General features: G+C 50.3%; 1 protein-coding gene across 5 annotated transcripts; it reads right to left on the reverse strand.

The window, feature by feature from the left end:
• Positions 1–1,430: 1,430 nt before the first annotated feature.
• Positions 1,431–23,264, reverse strand: PSTPIP2 (proline-serine-threonine phosphatase interacting protein 2). 5 transcript variants are annotated; one of them, XM_030003990.2, is made up of 15 exons: positions 23,165–23,261; positions 15,326–15,426; positions 13,044–13,121; positions 12,067–12,101; positions 10,362–10,468; positions 8,648–8,710; positions 8,085–8,183; positions 7,845–7,890; positions 7,384–7,463; positions 5,702–5,800; positions 5,075–5,171; positions 4,712–4,793; positions 3,632–3,666; positions 3,043–3,100; positions 1,431–2,845 (listed from the first exon to the last, which is right to left on the reverse strand). In XM_030003990.2, the coding sequence occupies exons 1-14, from the start codon at positions 23,195–23,197 to the stop codon at positions 3,051–3,053; spliced, it is 1,005 nt and encodes a 334-aa protein (XP_029859850.1). In that variant the 5' UTR covers positions 23,198–23,261; the 3' UTR covers positions 1,431–2,845; positions 3,043–3,050. The 5 variants fall into 5 exon arrangements, 4 of the variants coding, with proteins under 4 accessions (XP_029859850.1, XP_040976557.1, XP_040976556.1 ...); XM_041120623.1 differs by lacking the exon at positions 23,165–23,261 and adding an exon at positions 21,682–21,759; XR_005931509.1 differs by lacking the exon at positions 23,165–23,261 and adding an exon at positions 21,682–21,763 and having other exon boundaries at positions 3,043–3,666.
• Between the last annotated feature and the right edge of the window lie 813 nt (positions 23,265–24,077).

Below are 24,077 nucleotides of genomic sequence, written 5' to 3' on the forward strand. Positions count from 1 at the left end.
GCAGAAGACATCATAGTCAAGGAGTTAATGATCTTGAACAGGCAACGTCCACTCTGCTGGACTTTGTACTTAGAGCTTGAGAAGCCCACCTGTTACTAATGTAATGTAATGTAATCTGTAATTTGTAATACGTGTGAGAAAGGTAAACTGTACGTGGGTCAAGGCAGGGATGCACTGATCCTGACCAGGAGCCCATTGCACGTTCAGGAGCCAGTGACCCCCTCAGCAGGCGCAGGGCTCTGCTGTGCTGCACAAGCCCCTTGGCCGCAGGATGAGCTCAACCAGTTCATGGTAACTGGGGGGCCTGCGGGCAGCTCCCACCTGGTACTGGCCCTTAGTCCATCTGCCTGGCCCTGCCTGTATCTGGAAATACAGCGAGAAGTTTTCATGTGAACTTCCGTTACGAATAGAGTTGTTTTCTTGTGATAATTTGTGTATTAGCTCACAGGACCAAAAAGGGAGAGCTCCATCCGACCCTGCCCTAAGGCAGGGTGCCCAGCATCTGAAGGGACATAAGATTTACTCGCTATCTGTATGCCTCTTCTTATTCTATCTTATTAAAGCAGTTGTCTTATTAAGGCATTTGTTGTCTCTCTCTCTCCCAGGAGGGCACCCTGGGGAGGGAAGGCAGGAGCTGCACAGCTGGTTATCAGGGTCTGTAGGGAGGCCAGGCAATTCTATAGGGGTCTGGGAGGAGGCCACACCCTTCTACAGACATCTCTGAGGAAGCCCAGCCTCACTATAGGGGCCCAGGAGAAGGCTAGGCTCCTCCAGAGGGGCCTGGGAAGAGGGCAAAGTCTTCTGCACCACTTGGAAGACAACCAGGCAAGGGAAGATGCTGAAGATAAAAAGCCGTTTCAGTGCTCATGGGCACACAGACTTGCTTCCCGGTAGCTCCATGTCTGGACACTCCGCTTCCAGGCCAGGGTTTGCTTGGCTTTAGGTCTATTCAAACAGTTGGTGTATTCAGGACCAGCACCTCTATTTTGGGATTACTTCTGTGCAACTAGTGAATGTGCAAGCCAAGTTTCAGCCTCACTGGGGACTTCAGCATCCAGAAAAGCCTAACACCATCTATTGTGCTCAGTCAGCTGAAAAATCCCAATAAAGAAACCACGCAATGTATTGTAGAGTAGATACTTTTCCAAGGGAAACAGCCCTACACGGCTTGTAGTTCATGGCTAATCACAAGTACTGGTCCTCATGCCAGCCTTCCTCGGGGTGTTCTCTCCCACAACTGTCTTGGTACTGAGCAAGTACTGAAATAAAGGCTGAGCAAGGATATGCTCTTGTACGCTTCCTTCCAGGAGAGGCAATTCACACCACCCGAACATCCCAGGGTGCTTTGAAGGTGTACCAGCCCCAGCCCCAACAGAAAGTGAATGTGACAACCTTTAAAAAAAGCATAACCAGCACACGAGTCTCAAAACTTATTTTTAAAATACGTATTTAAAGAACTAAGACTACAGCAGGCTCCTTCAGAAGAATATTTGTACATTTGGTCTTTCAGAAATAAAATAGGACAACTGATTCCTTGACATAGGCACTTTGCACAGTTCATTATAATGCAGCAGGACAGATGTTAAAGCTCACCGTGATCTTCTCCGCACAAGGAAATTCAGTAAAAGCCCTGGGGACCGGTGGGCTTAGGCACACACTGAAGTCATGCAGATTCAACTTGAAGAACATTACACAACTAGCAACTCCTGTTACTCCAAAGTTAGTCACCTGGGACCAGGTTTAGACAGCTAAACTGTGTCCTGGTCCCCATGTCCTGTGTCCCTGTGTCCAGTGTCATAAGGCACTGAGGAGCTGTTAAGCAACACCGCACGCAGGGACTTCAGATAGACCAGCGGCCCTGAGGCATGTGAGCGTCCGAATCAAAGCCATAATCATATATACGCTAACAAGAAGGGCATGAATTTTGAGGAGACTGGTCAGAAAACCAGTTGCATGGCTCCAGCCCACCATTAGTAGCTAAGTTTGTTTCTAGTGGTGCATGGTCAGAACAAATACAAAGTTTTGGGATTCCCAGAAGTTAATCAAATGGAGTTCTCCAGGGCCTACCAGGGACAAGCTATACCATGAACCTAAAAAACTGGAAGCCCCTCATTGGAGAGGCGGTTGGAAGAGCTGACCGACTTCCCTCCTATCCTCAACAACGCTGTGGGGTGCAGCATGTCCCAGCATGTTTGTGGCAGCACAGCCTCTCACTAGGTAGCTGCGCTGTGGACTGCTGCACCAGGCAACATACAAATCAGCTCCCAGTATCGGCGCTTAAGCCTGGAGCACATCTACAGCTAAGCCAGACACATGGTGTAACCGTTGGTGCTCCTCTAAGTAAGCTCCCTGAGAGACAAAATTAAAACCTAAATTACAAGTTTAATTACCATTAATGAAAGACTTTAGAAACAGGCAAAAGTGTATCCTGAGATCTGAGTGGGATACGTGTGCCCTGAACACAAGCCAGCGTGCCCAAAGCATCGCGCACCGCTCCCCTCGGCACATGGGACTTCTTAGTTATCTGGAGAGTGGCGGGCTCCAGCCTCTCCCGGATGGCTGCACTTTAGAAGAACTTCAAAAATTTCTTCTGACACGGATCACCCCTGTGTCTGGGTCGATTGCTTATATTCCCCCGAGTGTGAAAATGGGATATCCATCCAAGGAGTCTGCTGATCAGAGGCACAGATTTTAATAGGCACTTTCTGAATGTACAAATAATCATCAGAGTCCTCAAATACTTTCTTAAAATGGAGATGCGCTTCAGCTCTGTGTGGCTGGGAATAACTGGAAACAACACCGCTGCCACGCTGGCCAGACCAACAGTGTCTTCTGCCTGGAGAACCTACAGAACAGGATCAACAGCATCTAAACCACAGCTCCAGCTCAGACAAGCGATGGGAGGGCTGACATGATCATCACTCCCAGTCAGTCACCTCAAAATGTCATCCCTTAACCGGTGGCCTTTCTTTCTGCACTGTCCCTCCTCAGTGTAGCTGCATCTCATATTACATCCTTTCTTCATCAAATGTGAGTACTTACGGTGGCTATTAGTGATGTATCAAGCTGTAGCCGTCAACTGTGGCGTAATCAGGCTCGCCTGAAACACAGAGCACAAAAAAATTAGGTCTGCTCATGAGAAGTGCTCATTACAAGACTTTACACAAGACAGAAACATCACGCACTGGCCACCCGTGTTAAAGGGATGGGAGGCAAGGGTGAATGAGACTCAAAGAGATGACTTGATTTGCCAAAGAGCCAAAGCAGGACCTCATTTTACCAAGTCCTGCTGCAGCATCCCGTCACTGAAGAGGCACTGGGAATGATACAGCTCATGCTGCTGAAGCAGAGAATGGCAAACTGCAAAGACTGGTGGGATCCCAAGCTTAGACATCCTTCACCTTCAAAAATGCCTACACGCAGGGCTTTGATCAGAATTTCTCCTGGGTGACACCTCGCCTCCAAAGTCAGCGCCCACCTTCCCAGCATCTTTCAGCAGGGACCAGAATTACAGCAGGAGCTTCCCCTAAAGCAATCCCTTCAGAGAGCTAAAGCTCATGACCTGACGGGGAAGAGCAAGAGCAGAGAGACCCTCTGTGGGGCCAGAAGCCCCATAAAGCAAGTAACTCACCTGGCGCGCTGGTCGGGGTGGGTAGAGGTCCCCTCCTGCACAGAAGAAAACACAGAGCTGAGGATCTGCATGGCCATGGGACTCCCATTGCCCCGGCTCTACGCTCCTAAGCTGCCCTCCGAGAGCTGGCAGGAGGGCAAGAGGTTTGGCCAGCCTGGGCTTTATGGAGACCTGGTACCAAGGCATGTCACGGTGGGTTCACCACTGACAGCCAGCTTGGCAAACGCAGGAATTGAAGCTGATACGGTGGGTGAGAGGAAAAAGTAACCAAAACGCACTAAGTTGGGGAAACATTCACAAGTGAGCCTCAGGGCATGACTTTTTACGTGCCTTTGCCCAGAGTGAGACATCAAGTAGCCATAATTGGACATGACTCCTCTCCCAGCGTAACAGCCAAAGTGGCACACTCATCTTTAGCAATAGTCTTTAATAGCCCTGAATCCTCATCTGCCCCCTGGCAGAAGCATCTTTCACCCTGTCCTCCCTGCCCAGCTTCTGTCCCGGGGGAGTCAATTCAGCTCTGCTGTTCCTCCCTCTACCCACGCACACTTTTAACTGATTCATCTCTCCTCAGATAGACAGACCACGTGGAGAATCATGCAGGAAAGCCCTCCTGGTATCAAAGGCTGCTGTAGAAGGGAGTTCAGATAGTTCCCAGAGACAGTAAGACATGAAAATCACTATTCCACAGGCTGCCTTGCTTTTCTGCTGTCTGAGCACCACAGCCCCTCACCTCCATGCAAAGGACTTCTGGAATAGGCTTGGTACAAGAAAAAATGGGCAAACCCTCACCTCAAGCACTGTCACAATAAGATTCCCAGCCATGAGAAGGGAGAAATGACTGCAAAAGGGGGAGAAAAACCTCTGACTGGGCTTGAGGGGGTCCTTGAACAGCTTATAGTAGGCAGCACACTGGCATAATTCCTGCTGTGAAAAGTGATGGACTACATAGCGTGGGAAATATTTTCCTCTAATACTCACAAGTCAAGCCTCCAATAGACTGAAAGTAACAAAATACGCTTTTTTGGCAGGAGAGCATCATTTGCAATAGCAATTGCTATTGCACGTTATACGCCTTACCTTGATATAGGTACAGGAACCGGACTTCTCACAGGAGTTGCATTTCTCTGTGTATTATAGTAGTTTTCATAAACAACAGGAGCTAGGAAAAGTTAACAGCAGTAAAGTACAGACCTTTTATAAGCATAAACTACTTGTCAACACCAACAGTCAGCTGCTAAGTCTTTCCTCTCTCTGGGAAAATGCCTGATCTTCAGGGGCTGGTGATAAGTGGCAGAGACTAGTGCTGCATGCCAGTTAATGAAAGGAGGAATGTTGCAAAATCAATGGTTTTGCATCCAAAATGATGCTGATCAGAGCAGCAGCTCTATGAGGAGTACAAGCAAGTCAGCGCTACTTTGTGAGATTGTACTGAGCTCTTACCTGGGGCCAAACTTCCAGTTTTGCGTAAATTTACAAAAAAATCAATATCCTTCTCAATGCTGCACAGCTCTAAACTCTTGCGGATTTCCTCGTATTTCTGCCAAAAGGAAAGAAAAAGCATTTCTATACATCAGGTCAAAAACCAAGAGGGTTTTTTCCAATCGTTTATCACACATGGGGTGAAAGCCTGATGTTCACCCAGGACACAAGCTTCAATGGCCAGGGAATCATAGACTCATTGAATGGTTTGGGTTGGAAGGGACCTTTAAAGGTCATCTCATCCAAGCCCCCTGCCATGAGCAGGGACATCTTCCACTAGATCATGTTGCTCAGAGCCCCGTCCAACCTGACCTGGAACGTTTCCAGGGATGGGGCATCTACCACCTCTCTGGGCAACCTCTTCCAGTGTTTCACCACCCTCAAAAAATGTGGGAATCACAGAGGGAACCTCATCTGCAAGAGCTCTGGCCAAAACTTTCTGCCTGCACACTCATGCTGGTGTCTGGTGGCCGATCAAAGGCCACAGCCCAACTCAGACATAACACAGCTCAGTGCACAGGAAAGCAAATTGGGCTCTGCTTTCCAAACAGAAAAATGAAGGTATGGAGAAACCTTCATGTGACGTACCTCGTCATTCTGGACGCAGTCCTGGGAGAGCTGGTTGACATGAAGCCAGAGGGCGTTGCGGAAGTAGTTGATCCGCTCGCACTCCTGAGTCTCAAAGAACTGAAACGACACAGACAAAATGGTCCCAACATCTTTAAAACGAGAGCAAATCTCTTATCCTGATCGTTTCTCATCCCCAAGTGCCACCTCAAAGACAACTATCCTCAGCGAGGAGCAGGTGGTTTTGGTCTTCTGCAGGGAACGTGGAAACTAAGAGTTCTCCAGCTCATCCAGAGGAAAAATCATCCCCCTATGCAATCAGGTATTTCAAAGATGAGTGTTAAGCTCTGGAAGGTCTGCAGGACTCATGTGGAAGGGGTCGCTCGGCACACCGCTACCTCTGGGGAGACCAAGCCATCTTCCTAAAGGCAGTGCATGTTCCCTAGGTACCCCACGGTCCTGCGGTCCCAGCTCACTTCCCTCCCACAGGTACAGAGCAATAAAAAAGCACTGGGGATGTATGAAAACAGAGGTGCATTGACTGGTTGGTCTTCTCCCTCTTTCCTGCCCAGCCCTTTTCCAAGCAAGTTTAAACCCAAGTCTTTTGAAATCTGCTGTCTGGTATACCTCAATTTCATGTTCCTTTACACATTTCCATGAAAGATAACCTTTCATCCCAAGTGTAAGTATGCACTAGTTATCAGTTATGACCTTTGCAACACACCGAGGGGAAAACCTCCAAGTGATCCATCTGTGGAAGTGAAACTACTGCTTCCCACGCCCCACCATCAGAGAGGTTTTTGGAGACCCCAGACCCCAAAAGGACACCAGCACTGAGACACCAACGCATGCCACACAAAACAGACAGCAAATTCCATTTTAAAAGGAAAAAGTAAAATAGAGCCCTGAGGAGAGATAGCTTGGGAAGGGATTGGCATGGCTGGGGATGGGAAGTCCTTTTGCAAGCTTGCAGCAGACCTGGGATAAAACCTGCATCTCTGTAGTCCCTTTCCATCCCTCGGTCACAGATCCCAGGCAGCTGCAAGACACAGGTCAGCAGCAAAGCAGCTGCACTATCCTCTCGCCACCAGCTCTGGACTTCCCCAGCAGGTGCTAGAAATCCTTGCTAGACCATTTTTCTATGAGACAGCCTGCTTTAGGCTGATCTAACCACTCGGAGGGGTTCCCTCACTACCACGTGGTCCGTGAGATACAAGGTGAAGGGCTCCTGGTGCATGGGGATGGCTTCACCCAGCCTGTGTCCCCAGCCTGCCACCAGCCTCTGCTCCAAAGCCATTTAAAGACTTTCAGAGTTTCAGAGTCTGCTGGGTGGTGTTGCAGCTATAGCACATATTGGCCTTGAGTCGCCGGGTGTGCGGAGGTGACCATGACTGTGACTGTTCAAGACGATGGCCACACCAAACGTGCAGGAAGGTAACGGGCAAAAATGTCACTACTTAATGCACTGACTGTCAATTTTAAAAGTTGGTAGAAGAAAAAAAAATAAAAATAACAAAAGAGTAGAAACCTTGAAGTAGTGGGACATTGAATCCAGAAGCCAAGCGTGAGACACGCAGGGCTGGCTGCGACACCTGCCAGAGGAATACAGAGAAGGCAAATCTGCACTGTCCCAGATCCCCACAGCAAGGGGACGGACATCCAGAGGACCACACTGCCACGTGAAGGCGTTTTAGGGCATTTACCTCGCAAGCTTTGATGTGTTCTTTCTGCCATTCTTCCCGGATCTTCTCCAGTGTGGTAACGCTCTGCTGGTAACTCCTGTCTGCGAGAGAAATCACACTGTCATCTGATTAACATTCATTAAAAAAACCCTTCACTAGAAGGTAATATGTGAAGCCTGAAATGGCTGGGATGTCAGGGAGAAAGCAGCAGTAACGCTTGAGCTTGGCTATGGGTGGGCACGGCAAGGGGACACAGATTTGGGCAGCAAGATGGAGGGTTGTGCCATGGGAGCAGCCTTGGTGGGGCCATGCGGGCTTCTCCAGGGCAGGATCCCACCTCCGGTATCTTTGGCACGTGTTTTTGAGGACCTGTTCCTGACCCAAGAGCTGGAGCTCACCTGAGAGCCATGCCACAGCTTCACAACCCCCTGCCCCAGGAAACGCTCCCCTCGCCCTCCAAACGCCGCCATTTCCACACTCACCGGAGTCCTCCAGAGCCGATTTTGTCTGAGCCAGCTTCAGGAACAGCTGCCAAAAATGGGAGAGAGAAGAACGGTAGAGGAGAGCCCTGGCGCATCAACGACGGCACTGCAGCCCAACCAGGGAACATCACCAGCCCTCCCGTCTCACCCCAAAGCTGGGAAAAGAGGCATGGGGCAGGAAAGCTGCGAGAAGAGACACCCCTTTCTCCCCCTGCCCCACGGCCACCCCTCTCTCCATACCTTCTCCTGCTGCTTCTGTGTCACCAGGTTTGCGTTGCGATGCACAGCCTGTTCCGCCTCGTCCTTATCCCTGCAGCGCTGCTCGTAGAGCCGCTTGGCCTAGGAGAGCCACCAAACAGGGCAGGAGCGTGTCAGCAAGCAACGAGACGCAAATACAGCTCACGCGGGAGGCTTTGGAGGAAAGCACAGACTACGAGTGAAGAGGCAGATGCAGGCTGCCAGCAGAGCAGGGGACAGCACGCAAAGTCTCGGGTACCCTACTGCTTGGGCAAAACCGACCTCACAAGACAAGCTCCTCTTCATTCAAGATGAAAAGCTCATGGCAATCGAGTCCATGACGTCTAAATCACTCATATCCAACCCTGCAAGGCTACCGTCAGCCACATCCCTCGCATACTTTTCAGTTTTGCTGAGCACGCCCTGCACACCACTCATGCAGACACAACATAGGGACTTGCAGCAGAGGAGGGAGACCTTCGCGTTTATGTCTGCCCCAGCACCACGTGTGTGCATGTTAGCAGCGTTAACCCATACGGCAAGAAACAGCAGCACGTTTGCTTTACCTCCATGGTCTTCTTGTACTGCAAATTCCTATTTTTGTGAATCGCCTCCATTATCAGCTCTATCTGTGAAAACAACAGACCCAGAGTCAGCATGTCACTGACCATTGACACTCCAGGATGAACTACATGGTTTAGGAAAGGAAGAGGCATGGACCAGATTGAGATGGGTTTAAGGACCTTCTTCTACCCAAAGCATATTCACAAAACCCATCCGAGACATTCATCTTTCTATGCTTCTGTCTAAGCCTTCACTTGTGTATGCAAAGGAGCTCTACAAATGAAATCCTAGCAATACATACTACTCTATCGTCTCCATAGGGTCTGGCAAAATTGAGAAGCCCACTGCCCTCTGCTAGGTTCAAACCAGCCCCTGGTTCTAGCAGTTCTCCCTCATTTTCCAGACAAAAGAATCTCAAGCCAAAAGAAGTTAAAAGGCTTACCAAATTTAGCAGACCGTATGGAGATCATACAGCACTATATTGGGGCCAGTTCTGTTTAATATCTTTATCAATGACCTGGACGAGGGGATTGATGGGACCCTCAATAAGTTTGCAGATGACACCAGGTTGAGCGGGAGCATGGATCTGCTCGAGGGTAGGAAGGCTCTGCAGAGGGATCTGTTCAGGCTGGATTGATGGGCTGAGGCCAATTGTATGAAATTCAACAGCCAAGTGCCAGGTCCTGCACTTGGGTCACAACAACCCCATGCAGCGCTACAGGCTTGGGGCAGAGTGGCTGGAAAGCTGCCCAGTGGAAAAGGACCTGGGGGTGTTGGTCGACAGCCGGCTGAGTATGAGCCAGCAGTGTGCCCAGGTGGCCAAGAAGGCCAATGGCATCCTGGCTTGTGTCAGAAATGGTGTGGCCAGCAGGAGCAGGGCAGTGATCGTTCCCCTGTACTTGGCGCTGGTGAGGCCGCACCTCGAATCCTGTGTTCGGTTTTGGGTCCCTCACTACAAGACAGACCTTGAGGTGCTGGAGCGTGTCCAGAGAAGGGCAACGAAGCTGGTGAAGGGTCTGGAGCACAAGTCCTATGAGGAGCGGCTGAGGGAACTGGGGTTGTTCAGCCTGGAGAAAAGGAGGCTGAGGGGAGACCTCATTGCCCTCTACAACTACCTGAAAGGAGGTTGGGGTTGGTCTCCTCTCCCAAATAACAAGCAATAGGACAATAGTAAATGGCCTCAAGTTGCGCCAGGGGAGGTTTAGATGGGATATTAGGAAAGATTTCTTCACTTGGACCAGGGTGCCCAGGGAACTGGTGGAGTCACCATCCCTGGAGGTATCTAAAAGACGTGTAGATGTGGTGCTTAGGGACGTGGTTTAGTGGTGGACTTGACAGTGGTAGGTTAACAGTTGGACTTGATGATCTTAAAGGTCTTTTCCAACTTAAATGAATCTATGATTCTCTCTATATATATGCTTTAAAAACATTCCCAGCTGAGGCTGGAATCCCTGGAGCTGAGCCCCTCCTATCGCTGACCCCAAAAGGCACCCAAAGGAGAAGACGCAGCAGTGAGAAGAAGGAAGTCGGAGGTTGCCGCACGGTTCACCGACACGGTTGCAACACGTAGGAAGGAGCTCAGGACTTCCCGGCAGCAGCAGGCACCAGGGGCACAGAGGGGCCTGGGGCATGGTGGGACACGCCGCCCAGAGCAGCCCATCGCCAGGGCAGGATTGACACCCTGCGGTGAAGGAGCACGCTCCCGCAGCACCTGACCTTTTTCCGATGCAGTTTTTGCTTTTCCCTGAAGTCCTCCATTTTCTTTGCTTCCTCCCGAAGGATTTGCGCCAGCTGGATGTGACCTTGTCCCACATTGTCTACTTCTGCAAAGAAAAAAATTTAAAAATATATATATATTGCTAAAAAGACTCTGTTGCTCAATCAACTGTTGTAGCTGACATCAAACAGACCCCAGATCATACATCCCCTTGCAGAAACATATAAAAGCAGCAGCACTTTTGAAGGAGCCTCCAAGCAGCGCTTGCCTATGTAAGGATCAGTCCTGCTGGGGCCTGCCCTTCAGTTTAAGAAAACTCATATCAAGAGAGGTTGTTCAAACAAGCACAGTCACATCTCCCCCTCATCCAGATGAATTCAGGCACATTTCAACACATCGCAGCCTGAAGGAGCTGTCTGAAGGAAGCATTGCCCCGGGCTAGCACGCAACCAACTTGAGGCACAGAAAAATTAACGCTAAAAAAAATCTCAGGCTCATCTTGCTGAAGGTGAGCGGCCACACCGTGAACCACGGCACCAGCAAGCTCATCTAGGGAGCTAAGCCAAACTGTAGCTCACGATTCAACCCCCAGAGCTGTTTCAAACCCACAGCTATTAATAGTCAGGTGCTGCGAGGGCAGAACCTCGTTAGGGAGGTCCGCCAAGGGACGGGGCAGCAGACGAACGTGGCTGGGGCAGAGGGTGGACTCAGCACAGGGTAGCAGAGTGTTAGGCCTCCAGGTACGGGCGGTGGCTGCCTGTACCCCGGCGGGCTGTGACATATGGCAATGAAGGGACAATGTAAGGTGGCCAAAGCGTCATCTTTTAGATGCTCCGATCAGAATCATAGAATCGTTTGGGTTGGAAAAGACCTTTAAGGTCATCAAGTCCAACTGCTAACCTAGCACTGCCAAGTCCACCACTAAACCACGTCCCTAAGCACCACATCTACACGTCTTTTAGATACCTCCAGGGATGGTGACTCCACCAGTTCCCCAGGCAGCCTGTTCCAATGCTTGACAACCCTTTCGGTGAAGAAATCTTTCCTAATATCCCATCTAAACCTCCCCTGGCACAACTTGAGGCCATTTACTATTGTCCTATTGCTTGTTATTTGGGAGAAGAGACCAACCCCAACCTCCTTTCAGGTAGTTGTAGAGGGCAATGAGGTCTCCCCTCAGCCTCCTTTTCTCCGGGCTGAACAACCCCAGTTCCCTCAGCCGCTCCTCATAGGACTTGTGCTCCAGACCCTTCACCAGCTTCGTTGCCCTTCTCTGGACACGCTCCAGCACCTCAAGGTCTTTCTTGTAGTGAGGGACCCAAAACTGAACACGGTATTCAAGGTGCGAATTACTGCGTATGTGTGTGAAGAGGGCAAGGCGAGCCAGTCCAACAAACTCCAGATGAGCTTCCCATGCATAGTTTCTGATGTGCAACGCAAGCACGACCTCTGAGCTGCAGCCCGCCCCGAAAGCCCAAGAGATCCCCAAAAGGACACCCTGTGGGTCCACTCTCCCACCCGTGCCCTGGAGCACTTCATCCCAAACCCCATGTGCTGGGATGAGCTGTACCAGGAGGACAGCCTATGCCTGACAGCAGCATCGCACAGGTTTAGAGAGAGGTTCCTCTGCTATTTTCTTCCCAAGCAGTTGCCTGCAGGCTTCGGTGTTGCCAAGTGTCCTGACAAACACGAAGAATTACTTACGTTGCTTGAAAACATCCAGGGATCTCTTCAGCGTGCTGAAAAACACAGGCAGAGCTTTAAAACGAGTGGAAAAGCACCGCCAGGCACAGGCATCAGCAGATGTTGTTCCCAAACTTCCCAAATCAGGTAGCAAGTCCCTCACTTAATGTCAGCCAAAGCAGCTCGAAGCAGGTTTATTTACCCTCTTTACACCTCCAGCTTTTTCCCTCTCAGCAAGTATAACACAGCTCGCTTGGTCTGAGATCTACTTTACATCTTCCTGAACATTGGATGCTATTAAAAATTCTGAGTTTCATAACACATATTTCATGCAACCTCCTAAAAGTAGCATTTCAGACATATGAACACCTTCTACATGGTGCATTGGCCAGTGGCTGGAAACGTAGGGAACTTTTCTCCCTATTAGCATTGTACAATAAAGATTTCAGAAACATTTGACGTGACACCTCAGTATAAAACTGTAAATAATTGATCAGAGAATATCAGACCAGGCATGCATAAAATACAGAAGCAAAGCAGGAAGCAGATGGTGCCAAGGGTTACTGGGGAAATGGAGACCCACTCACAGAGCCAACCGCAGCAGCCACAGCAACGCTGCAGGGTGGTAACATGCTGGGCTTTGAAGATTTGCTTGGTTTGAGTCAAGGAAGTACCTGTACTTCCCTCTGGCCAGAAAAACAAGGTCTCATGATCCTCGGCCCTCTGCTGAACCACCAGCCCACATCTCGCCTGAGCATCTGTGATGGTTAGTCTATAGCTGGTGGGAACTTGGTGGAGTCCAACTCATTTTTTGGCGAAGGCCAACCCAACTATGCACCGTTCATTCACAAGACCAATTTCAGATCATCTTCTTGTAGCATCCCAATCACAGTTCAACACTGTTCTATCTCTCACAGCCTCCTTCCTTCTCCTCCTCCCTCATTGCTCCGGGTAAGGACACCCATAAAAGCAAAACGCACACAGGACTGTGAACTTACTTCAGCTCCGTCTGCCCGCAGGGCTTCTTCTTCGACAAGTTAATGAGCTCTTTGCCATATTTTTCTTCTATAATTGCCCTGTTGAGGAAAGAGAGAAATGAGAGGCAGTTCTTATTTCAGAAACTGATATGTGTTTGCAGCAGAGGCCAAAACCTTCTCTTAACACCCTCCCTACCTTCTGACCTGTTGTAAACCAACTGCGGACGGTTGGCTGAAGGCAGACTGTTGTTTGCAGTTACCCAACAGCCTTTCTAGTGAAAACGCTTTGTTTTGTTGTGTCTGTGGTCCCGATGCGTTGCTCTCCCCATCTCCCCATGGCCAATGGGTGCAAGGACCACATCTGCAGGAGATGGAGGACTAAGCAGCCAGTGCGGCTGGTGGCTAGATGCAGCCAGGTGAGTCACCCGAGTAGTTTTTAGCTCAGTTTCCGATGGGAACAAGGCTCGTGCGATCACACACTTTCAGTCCATCCACACAAAGTACTTTTGAAGGTGATTTGGCTGATTTAAACCAAATGGGACAGAAGGGAGTCGGCACCTCAAAGACCACTCTGCCACCATACACGCACCCCAAAGCTCAGCTGGGCTATTTCAGCTTTTCAGGACTTTTTAAAATGAGGCAATAGGAACTCTTTCCTGCCCACATCTGGTCCTTAGCGAAAACACCTGAAGAAGAGGCCACATCTTGTAAGGTAACGTAAATAACACCTTTGAGGGATCGTATTGTCCTTCCCTCTTGGAAGAAAGAGGGAGGGGGGAAAGAAAGCTTATGTGTTGCAGTCTAAGAACAACCAGCGCTCTGCAGTTGCTTTGAACTCTGTACAGACAACCAGGGCTGGACTTGCTTGGTCAAATGTAGGTATCTCCATCTGGGCAAGCCACCCTAGCTGTCTGCAGTCAGTGGAGAGAAACAAGTACTGCTAGAGGCTTGGATTAGAAGGTCTACTGGGTGAAATAACTTCCTAAAATGCCTGTATCTCTAACACAGATGCAGATGCCTATGTTGTTGATTTCTAGAGTGTGGCAGTTGGGTTCACCCAACTTAACTCTTTAAAAACTTCAAAAGGTTGTAGGGAAATGGAAAAAATAAAGATTATGAATTAATTTTTTTCCTCTGTCTAACAATATTCCCATGAACTTCCTTCTGAGACAAAGCATCAAATCCAACAGGCATGTTCTCCATAGCTGGGACCACGTAACAGCTGTGCTGTACATGGAGAACCGGGCCGTGTTCGGAGAGGGGTACCAGTAGCAAGTCCAGGTCCAGGCTCTAATCTCCTCCTGGCTAGACACATCGGTGGGAACCTACACCTCCTTCAACAGCAAAGAGGAACAGGGCACAGGGTGTGGAGGAGGCTTTTTGTACTCTATCCGTTGTCAATGACAAACGGGACACGGTTCTCAGGGTTCAGCGGATGGTTCCTCGGTGAGCTGGAAAACCGAAATTTTCCCGGAATGTGGGATTACAGCCTAGACAGATGTAGGTGTCTTACACACTTCTAACTGCAGGTTCTCCCCCTCTTCCTCCCCATTACATTTGTTCCAGGCTGGTTTGTACCAAGTCTTGTATTCAGAGGTTTGTTTTCTCCAGTTCTCAATACCAAAATGACATTAATTCAGGGTTGTTCTGCAGTGCTATTCATATTTAGCCATTGATAACCAGGTGAACCAGAAAGTCAAAATACATGGCCAGACCATCTCAGTTGTGCCTTTTTAGCTACAGAACCTATACTTAGGTCATATCCTCCGATGAAGAAACGCGCTATCTAATGCTACTACTTCTTTTTAACATAAAATCTGTGGGCTGTCCATAATGTACAAAGATAAATTCAGTACAAAGCTGTGCCTCTCCTATGCCAAGGTCTTCACCTGATCTTCTGCAAGCTGAACTTCATGGGAGAGCGTGTGGCCTGGGCAGGCCACCAACAGCTGCAAACACATCAGTACAGATGTCTGGCAACATGTAAGACTGAATTATTAAACTGCTCCTGATTGCTCTTTCTTTTTACCAGACAGTTCAAAATGTGAGCATCAAGCTCTGGGCACCATCACTGCCTCGCAGCTGAGGATTCCTGGGCATGGACTCCATACCACAGCACCAGCTGTGCAAGGAAGGGAAGGTATAAGGAAACAAGTTCCTCATCAGTCAAAAATCAAAGGTGTTTTAACATAGTGGACAGCTAAACGTGACACAAACCAAACTGGGAATACAAGGAGCAGAAATACTGCCACCGCCTCACTTCCCAGGTTCAACCCAACCCGTTTTCAGAGGCAGCTCCATACCTTTCCTTCAGAAAGTCTTCAAACTCCTTGCAGTTCTTCCTGCCGTCATTCAGATGTTGAATGATGCTGTCGTAGCCAACTGTGCTCGTCAGATCTGTACTCTGAAAACAGAAGAACAGCAGTCATATCCTCGTCAGTGCAGTCATTTGCACAAGCGATGGCTCAGCTGGAAGCAAGTGGGCAAGTATCTCTTTATGAAATAAGATTTTTTTTTCTTTTAGGGGTGGGAGAGGCTCCAGAATGAGAACAACGGTGGCAATCTGGGACAAGACACTTTCATAAATTTCAGAAAACAGAAGAGCTCAGTCTTACCACATCCTATTTGCTCCCCCCTGACCTAAGCACAGCTGGCCCCACAGCACATGGCATCTCCTCCTAGTAGCTTAGCTGTCAGCTCTAACTTAATGAAATCAAACACCATAAACCCTCCAAGTCTCTAGATATAGCCCGTCTTACTACTGTTCCTCCCGGTTTCTGCAGACATGGAGATGGATCTTGGTTAGGGTTGACTTACACCATTCTGGGCATCACCCTCACATCTGGTTGTAGGAGCCTACATCTGGGCTGGAGGTAAATTTATCAGACCTTTCTGCACAGGATCGCTGAGCTGTGGGCTTTTCTCGCTGCCCTCACAGTTAAGGTATGGATGCACCCAACGACTGCTGCTGCAACAGCCTTCTCTTTGGCCTTGCAAAAAGCAACACTGTCCCACACATCAATTCAAAGCACCACTGTAAAGATCATTTCCCGAAGTACCAGGTCGTCCCCCACCATTGCTGTATGCCCTTCAACACATCACACAGGGCTAGCTTCTTCACTCCCCACAAAACATCGCAGCCGTGGAGAGGTCCTGCCTCCACCACCCACGGGGCCAAGTCCCATCTTCCAACCCAGGGCTCTCAGCCCCACAGTGCCACTCACACTTCCCATAGAATTCTGAAGGATCAGTGCTTTCCTTCAAATTACTTCTTAATAACATATATCGTACTGATGCTTTTTAAAAAACAAAAAAAAGAAAGATACATGCAGCAATGATGTAGGTGGGCCAGGATGAAGGTTGACTAACTCTCCCCCATTCTTTCCTCATACCCATGCCTGGAAACACCTTACGACAAAAAATGGGGTTTTGCCCTATGACTGTTGAAGATTTACCACCTTGGAGACCACTTAGGAGCAGGGCTGCTGAACTCTCCTGACCATGAGCTCTCCTTCTCTGGAAGAAGCCTGAAGCAGATGGAGGCAGCTGAGCAGAAGGTGCTACTTGTCATCTTCTGCAAAGAGGACAAGTCGGTGTTGTACAGAACAGCACATATGGGAGCAAAAAATACAGGGAAAGAGGCTGCAGAAAGGAAGCAATGGTAGGAGCAGTTACAAAACTCAGGGAAAGGAAGGAAAAGCCACAAAGAGTTGTTAAGAAGCTTGAAGAGGAATAACGGCAGAACGGAGAGATTCAGGAATTGGTTGGAAGCCAGGGTGAGAGTATGCCGAGAACTGGCGTGAGAGTGTGGGCAGCAGAAGGGTAGATTTCTTGGGAGTTCGTACCTGGTGCAAGAAATGAGGAGGAACAGGGCTGCTATTAGTGATAAATGAAGGGTTTAATTATGTGGATTTCCCTAAGGAGTCAAGGACTTGAATGTCAGTGGCCAGAAAGCAAGAAGTAAAGCAGAGATCTGGTGGAGTGGGACCTGCAGGAAATCCCCGGTTATCCCAGATCAGCTTTGCTCCATCCGTGGCACGCACGGGAAGAGAGAACCGTGGAGCAGGACCTAAGCAGAAACCAAAACAGCTTCTGTTTCTTTACAAAGGACAAACGTTTCTCCAAAATGGGCTTATTACCAATAAACCCACAACCAGTTCTCAGTTTGTGTCGCGTCTTTGCTAAGCGGGTCTGTGAAAAAGGAAACACGCTTGCACTGAAGTCAGTCTTCGTGGCAGTTGCAAAACACAAGAACATCCTAACTTGACTTCCTATCCCCGGTTTCAAAGGAAATTAAATGGAAGCAGAGAACAACTCTCGGTCGCTGCAAGCCCGGGCAGGACGGAGTGATCAGACCCACATCGCTGCGTGTCAGGGGGCACCCGAAGGCTCCTGCACCCCACTCTGCTGCCTGGGACACTCGGGCTCGCCACGCCAGGCAGAAAAATTGGGAGCATCCATCAAAAATGTGCACTAAGCTCTTTATTTTATCACTCTTCCTCCTCCAGTAGAAGGATTTAATTCCAGCATGTCTATATATCCTAAGCACCCAAGGCTGGACCAGACCTCACAGTGCAAGGTGTTATACGAAACATGAGAGCTAACAGAGACGGTGGAGATTTCCAAAAGAGCTGCTTCCAGGCAGGAGGAGCTCCTGGCCCAGAAGGAGCCGGGCAGGGTCGTATGCTGTGAAACCAGCCTTCGCAGCACCCTTCTGGGCAGATGTTGGCACGGAAAGAATAAAAAGGACCAGCACGAGTGCCCGTGGGATGTCCCAAAGGCAGGAAGCAATGAAAAGAGGAAAGGCAACACGGCAAGCACGGAGCCATGGGCGCAGAGGACAAGATGTAAAGACATAATAAACTAAGCCAAAGACAGGTCTGGAGGATGGGGAGTTGCGCCAAGCCCTCCCCAACCAGAAGGATGTGGGAGGACGAGCATCTCTCCTCCCAACCTGCAGCATGTGGCTGTCCTGGTCCTCCCCACTGGGCAGAGCTCTGAGCCCATGTGCTATTTAGAGGACAGCCCATGGAAACTACAAACAGATGACTTCAAGGTGACAAAGCAGCAGCTGATGTTTCCCAAGCCCGTGGGCTAAGCAGGACGTGCCCCCCCCCTTCCCAATCTACTGCCTGGGATTGCACCATTCTCCCGATCGACTCGATGAGGAGAAGGAATTTGTGTGTTGCTTGTGATATTTTGGGGTTTGTTTGCACTTTTAGCCAAAAGAGAGGCTAAAATGCTCTGGTGGGGATCTGAAGTGACCTTGTGTGAGTCACAGCTAAAAGGCAAGCTGCTGAGCTTGACATTTCCATCTTCTACCCCACTTTACATGGAAAACCCCCTCCAGACACACACTTTACGAAGCCCATGACATGGGAAAATCATAGATTTGTTTAGGTCGGAAAAGACCTTTAAGATCATCCAGTCCAACCGTTAGCCTAGCACTGACAAGTCCACCACTAAACCACATCCCTAAGCACCATATCTACACGTCTTTTAAATACCTCCAGGGATGGTGACACCACCACTTCCCTGGGCAGCCTGTTCCAATGCTAGACAACCCTTTTGGTGAAGACATTTTTCAAATGCAGACATTTTTCTGGGGTGCTCCAGACCCTTCACCAGCTTCGTTTCCCTTCTCTGGACATGCTCCAGCACCTCAAGGTCTGTCTTGTAGTGAGGGGTCCAAAACTGAATACAGAATTTGAGGCGCAGCCTCACCAGTGCTGAGTACAGTGGAACGATCACTGCCCTGCTCCTGCTGGCCACACCATTTCTGACACAAGCCAGGATGCCGTTGGCCTTCTTGGCCACCTGGGCACACTGCTGGCTCATACTCAGCTGGCTGTCGACCAATGCCCCCAGGTCCTTTTCCACCAGGCAGCTTTCCAGCCACTCTGCCCCAAGCCTGTAGCGCTGCATGGGGTTGTTGTCACCCAAGTTCAGGACCTGGCACTTGGCCTTGTTGATCTTCATACAATTGGCCTCGGCCCATCGATCCAGCCTGAACAGATCCCTCTGTAGAGCCTTCCTACCCTCGGGCAACCTGTCCCAACCTTCCCAAAAATGAAAGGTTTAGGGCACTGCACTGCTCATGGACCATCACTTGAAAGATCTTTATTTATGCAGAGCTCTTAGTATCTCTCCTCAGCCTTCTCTGCTTAGGGAAACACAGCAGAAGCTGGATGACTATTTTTGTGGTCAGAAACACCATGCAGTAATAAGTAGCTGTGTATTCTTGCTTGCATTCAGTACAGCCTCAGAATCACTCAAGGTCCTGCAGATGTTGCTGAGACCAAGAAAAACATCTGCGCTGGTGCCTGCAGGGAGCAGGGTGAGGAGAGCAGGAGATGCTGCAAGAGGCTGCCGTTCCTCCCCATCCCACAACCAGGTGGGTACAACAGGACAGACAAAACTCACCGCAGGGAGGAAAAGGACTCGCTGCGAACTCACCTCACCCACCTGAGAACGGCATCCTGCGAAAAGCAGCTTTTCGATTAATAACTTGCCATTTGAAGCTTCCTTCCCCTACGCCAACACGCCTACCCTGCTCATCCCAGAGACGCAGAAAGCAACGGACCATCCCACCTCGATGCAATTCCTTCTTCCCACAAACCCCACCTTGTTCCTTTCGAACGACGACCCGAGGATTTCATAACGCTGCCGATGAACTCCACCAACCCAGTCCCCGTTTAGAGAAGAGCCAGGAGGGCTAAGGGGAAGTGAAATGCATTACATCGTGAGTCAGCAGCCAGGGAATGAACCCAGGAGCCCAGGGCTGGCAGCTCCCTGCCCCATCCCCTGACAGCGGGGACGCAGAAAAAAGGAGTTTATCCCCGGCCAGCCACACGAGGCTAGAAAAAAAAAAAATCATGGCAATGAAGAAGAAATACAGCCAGTCGCGGCACTGACAAAATATCACCCGTAACCCACGGTAGAGGGGCCAGCGGGGAGGAATCAACGGTTCCTTTGCAAACATCGGTCGTGTTCGTTTGCTCTGCAGCCAGGGGCAAAGCATTTCTTTCCCCCCACGCTTTGTTTGTGCCATTGCAAAAAGAGATGCAATAGCTCTTTCCTATGCGCTGGGGGGTAAATCGGTGTTTTCAGATACTTTGCCGCATGCTTTGTTAGAAAATTAAATATGCCAGTGCAGCTTTTGCTGCAGATGACTCGCCTGAGCCGTGGATTGTTTTAGCAGCATTGCTTTTGCTTGGTGTGACAAAGAAGTATTTGAGAGAGCCTAAGAGATTTAGATACCTAAGTCTGATTTTCAAAAATTGCTTAACCGGAGCAACCTCAGTGAGAGTCAGCAGGTCTCAGTCTTCAGCATTATTTGCTTATTTTTTTCATGTTTTGCCAAATGCTTCTTTTTAATGCACCCTGCGATACGCTGCAGAGAGCAGAGCATTGGTTTTGTCTCGTTACAAGCAAAATGACCAAAAATCCACTCTCTGAGTTGCAAGCTGTTAGCCAATAGATCACACTTAAAGCGTAGCATTATCATCACTTCTATTTTTCCCACATAGTTTTACAGAACCAAAGTGCTCTGATGAGACCCAAACCTTTGCTGTTGGGTTACCCGAAATACTCTGCAAGAACAGGCTTGGGGAGAACCAGGCGCGTACCAAGAAAACGATTAAAGTGAAAGAAGAGACCTCGTATAGTGAAAGAAGAACAGCAGGTTGCAAAAAATGAAAAGAAAACCCCACACTTGCTCAACTCACGGCAATTGCTACAGGCAGGGCAAGAGGAAACAAACATGATCTTTGGTGTATTTTAATTTTTGCACAGCTCTTTTGCAGGCTGCTGCAGCCTGCGGGAGGGAACGTCACATGAGCATTCGGAGCAATGCACGTGCAGCTCCAGGCATCTCCGGACTTTGGCCTCTGCGTGAGCAGGAGCTGTGGTAGGATGCAGAAGAGCAAACCCCTTTATTTAAGGAAATTTATCATCTTGTTCTAAGACCTAAGAGCATGAGCAAACTCCAACGCCGAGGGCAAGGTCGCAGCGTGCTTTCTCGACGCAGTGCATCGCAAGCATCACGCCACGAACTTCGGCAGGGACCGGGTTCCAGCGCAAGAAAAGACAGACGCACGTGCCCTACCGAAGAAACCAGAATTACCGCGGTTTAAAGCTAAATCAGTCCCCAGCTGAGGCTTGAGACACAGCCCCGCCGCCCCGGCAGAGCAACGTGGGGGCTGCAGCTTAGCCCCACAAAGAAATTTGGCGGTCGCCGTTTGCGACGAGCCGCGTTTCAAAGCTGCAAGATGCAATACCAAAACCGGCTCAGCTTTTGGGGGGTTTGGTTACTCTTTAGACTTCGTCCCATCAGTCGGAGCATCCCTCCCCTGGATGGGATGGAAATCTCCCCTTTCCTACCAGGCTGTCGTGACCACTGCAAAATCACTTGCTTTGGCAGAGTTCTCCTTCCCTTTTTGACTTAAGCAAAGTAATTTAAGAGGAAAAATTGCAGGAGGAAGTTTGCGCTCTCTCACAGCACTTAACAGCAAACCACAGCCGGACGAGCAGCCCTCCGCGCTTCGTCTAAATTGGGTTTTTTCTGCCCATCTCTCGTTCTCCCCCTCCCTCCCCGGCCCCCGCAGCTGATACACAGTCACTCGGACGTGGCATGGAGACGGCTTGGGGTGGTACCTGCCTTTTCCATCCACCAAACGAGCACAGCACGGCCTCGATCTCTCCACTGAGTCACATCCATCACGCTCCCATCCAACCTCCACCCCGGCCGCCTGCCCCAGGCACGTCGGTCGGGGGGGGAACAGAACCACACAGGCTTCGGAAAGGAAAAAGCCAAGCAAAATCCTTGGCAACAACAATAGCTTTGGACTCAGCAAGAGGATTATTCAGTAAATAGACGTGTTTGCTAATAAAAAGGACCGGGCAGGCATGAGCGCCTTATGCAATGTCCCGGCTCCTCCTTGCCTTCGGGGCTTGGGGCAGCTCCTGCCCCTGTATTTTCTCCCACCGAGCCTCCTCCTCCGGGATCCTCCTTCAAAAAAGAGGGAGAGGAACAAACCGGGCAGCGCTAGCCGAAGCCAGCCCGGCAGCGAGGACCAATTTTTCAATCCAATGCACAACTGAAACATGACAAACCGTATCTACTCAGCTCTCCTGGTATCACATTATTCCCCCCAGCCTGGGGGATGCTGCCACCACCGCCGTCACCCTCACATCCCTCCCCTGCGGCACATTTGCAAAGCAAAGGAAGCACGGTGGAAATTTCTCGGGCAACGAATAGCTGAGAAACAGCTGCCAGGTGCAAAGCTGACTTTATTTTCAGAGCTAGGTTCGACACCTATGTGGGATTTACATATTTGACGGTGCTGTGCCAGATAACACGCTAATGATGCTGGGCGAGCCGGGTGCTCTGCATTTACCCTTCTCATTCCACAACACGCGGGAGCCCCAAACCCGGCGCCCGCTCCTCCCACGGCCCACGCGCCTTTCCCCTATCCTGCGAGATGGAAGCTGCTTCCCAGGAATCACCCGGGAAAACCTGAGTGCCGTTCACGGACGGGGATTTTCAGCCCTGAAAACCAAACTTGTCATTTATTTCCTGGTTGCCGTTACCTGGAACACCAAGAGGAACTGGGCAGCCACAGCGCCGAGGCTCTGCAGCCGATAAGCGGCTCTTCAGCACTTCTCCATTCCCAAAAGCGCAGTTCAGACTCAAAACAATAAATTGCGGCTTTCCCCGAACTGCAGCTTTTCCTCCGCAGCTCGGCAGCTAGCAGCAGGACACCGAGGGACTCGCTCCTAGTCCGGCATTAGCTCCCCATCAAAGGATCCTTTTTGCCCACGGTGTCTCCGAGTAGTTCACCGGCGCCCAATTAATATAATCAAGCCCTCAGCCCGGCACCAACTTCCTCCAGCACGGCAGCGGCAGCTCACCGGGGCGTATTTTGGCAGCACGGGGACACGTCGCAGAGCCACAGCTCCCGGGACGCGGCGGGGACGGACACGGCGGGATGCTCGGAGCCTTCACCAAAAGCACCCCAGGACCACGAAGACGGCTTCGGAGCCAACTTTGACCAAAGAGGGGTGACCCCCCCACACTCCCGGCTCCACCTGGCTCCTGTCCCCGCTCCCCACTCCCCCCATTTCACCGTGCCCCCGCTCACCCAAAAGTGATCCCTGAACTTCGTCTCCCGCATGTTGCCGCCGCCGAGCTCCACGGCCGAGCTCCACGGCCGAACTTCGCCGCCGCTCCCGGCCCCGCCTGGCCCCACCCCACGGTGCGGTGTCCCCACCCCGTGTCCCGTCCCTTCCTCCCCACCGAAAACACCCCGTTACGTCCACCCCACTCGCGTGGCGGAGCTTGGCTGCGCCCTCCTGGGTTCTCCAGGGTTGGTTTTTTTTTTTTTTTGGGGGGGTGGAACAAGGTGGGCTGCTGCAGAGGGCACCTCATCTCCGGCACCGATGGATGAGAGCGGCGGGGACGCGAGGCACCATGGGGAGAAACCCACTAGTGACGGGTCAAAGCCCACCGACCCGCACGGTTTCACGAAAGGAACGCGGAGCGGAGGGTGAGCATCGTAGCTTTCCCCGTCTGGTTTGGCCAGAGGTCGGTGGAGTATTTCGGGAAGGTTTTACCACACCTGTGCTGTTCTTATCCTTAATTAGGGGCCGCTGCCCGAGACGAGGCGGTGGGTAAGCGACCTCTGAGCGGCTCTTAAAAAAAGATGAAAGCAGATGAGAGAGGACACTGTGTGGCGGAAAGCCTGAATCATACCCGCTGCCCTCACCCCGCTGCCTCTGCTATAACACAGGGACAGCTAAAACAGTCCAGTAAGGTAAAAAAAAGGCATTTTCCACTTAATTAATCAAGCGACCTGAGGGCACTGCCCCTCAGCAAACATTTCCGAGGTTTTATACTGAAGAAACCAGGTTTGCAAGGATTTTTCTTTCAGTGTTCGTGGCTGCCCTGGCAGCAGAGGTACTGTCACGTCTGCATTTCAGGTCTAAAAGGTTTCAAAGCTTTGAAGAGGTTTTACCAACCTCATCTGAACATCTAACGAGCTGAGGTACAATCCG

Source organism: Aquila chrysaetos, chromosome Z, assembly GCF_900496995.4.
Source record: "Aquila chrysaetos chrysaetos chromosome Z, bAquChr1.4, whole genome shotgun sequence".
Classification (NCBI taxonomy): domain Eukaryota; kingdom Metazoa; phylum Chordata; class Aves; order Accipitriformes; family Accipitridae; genus Aquila; species Aquila chrysaetos.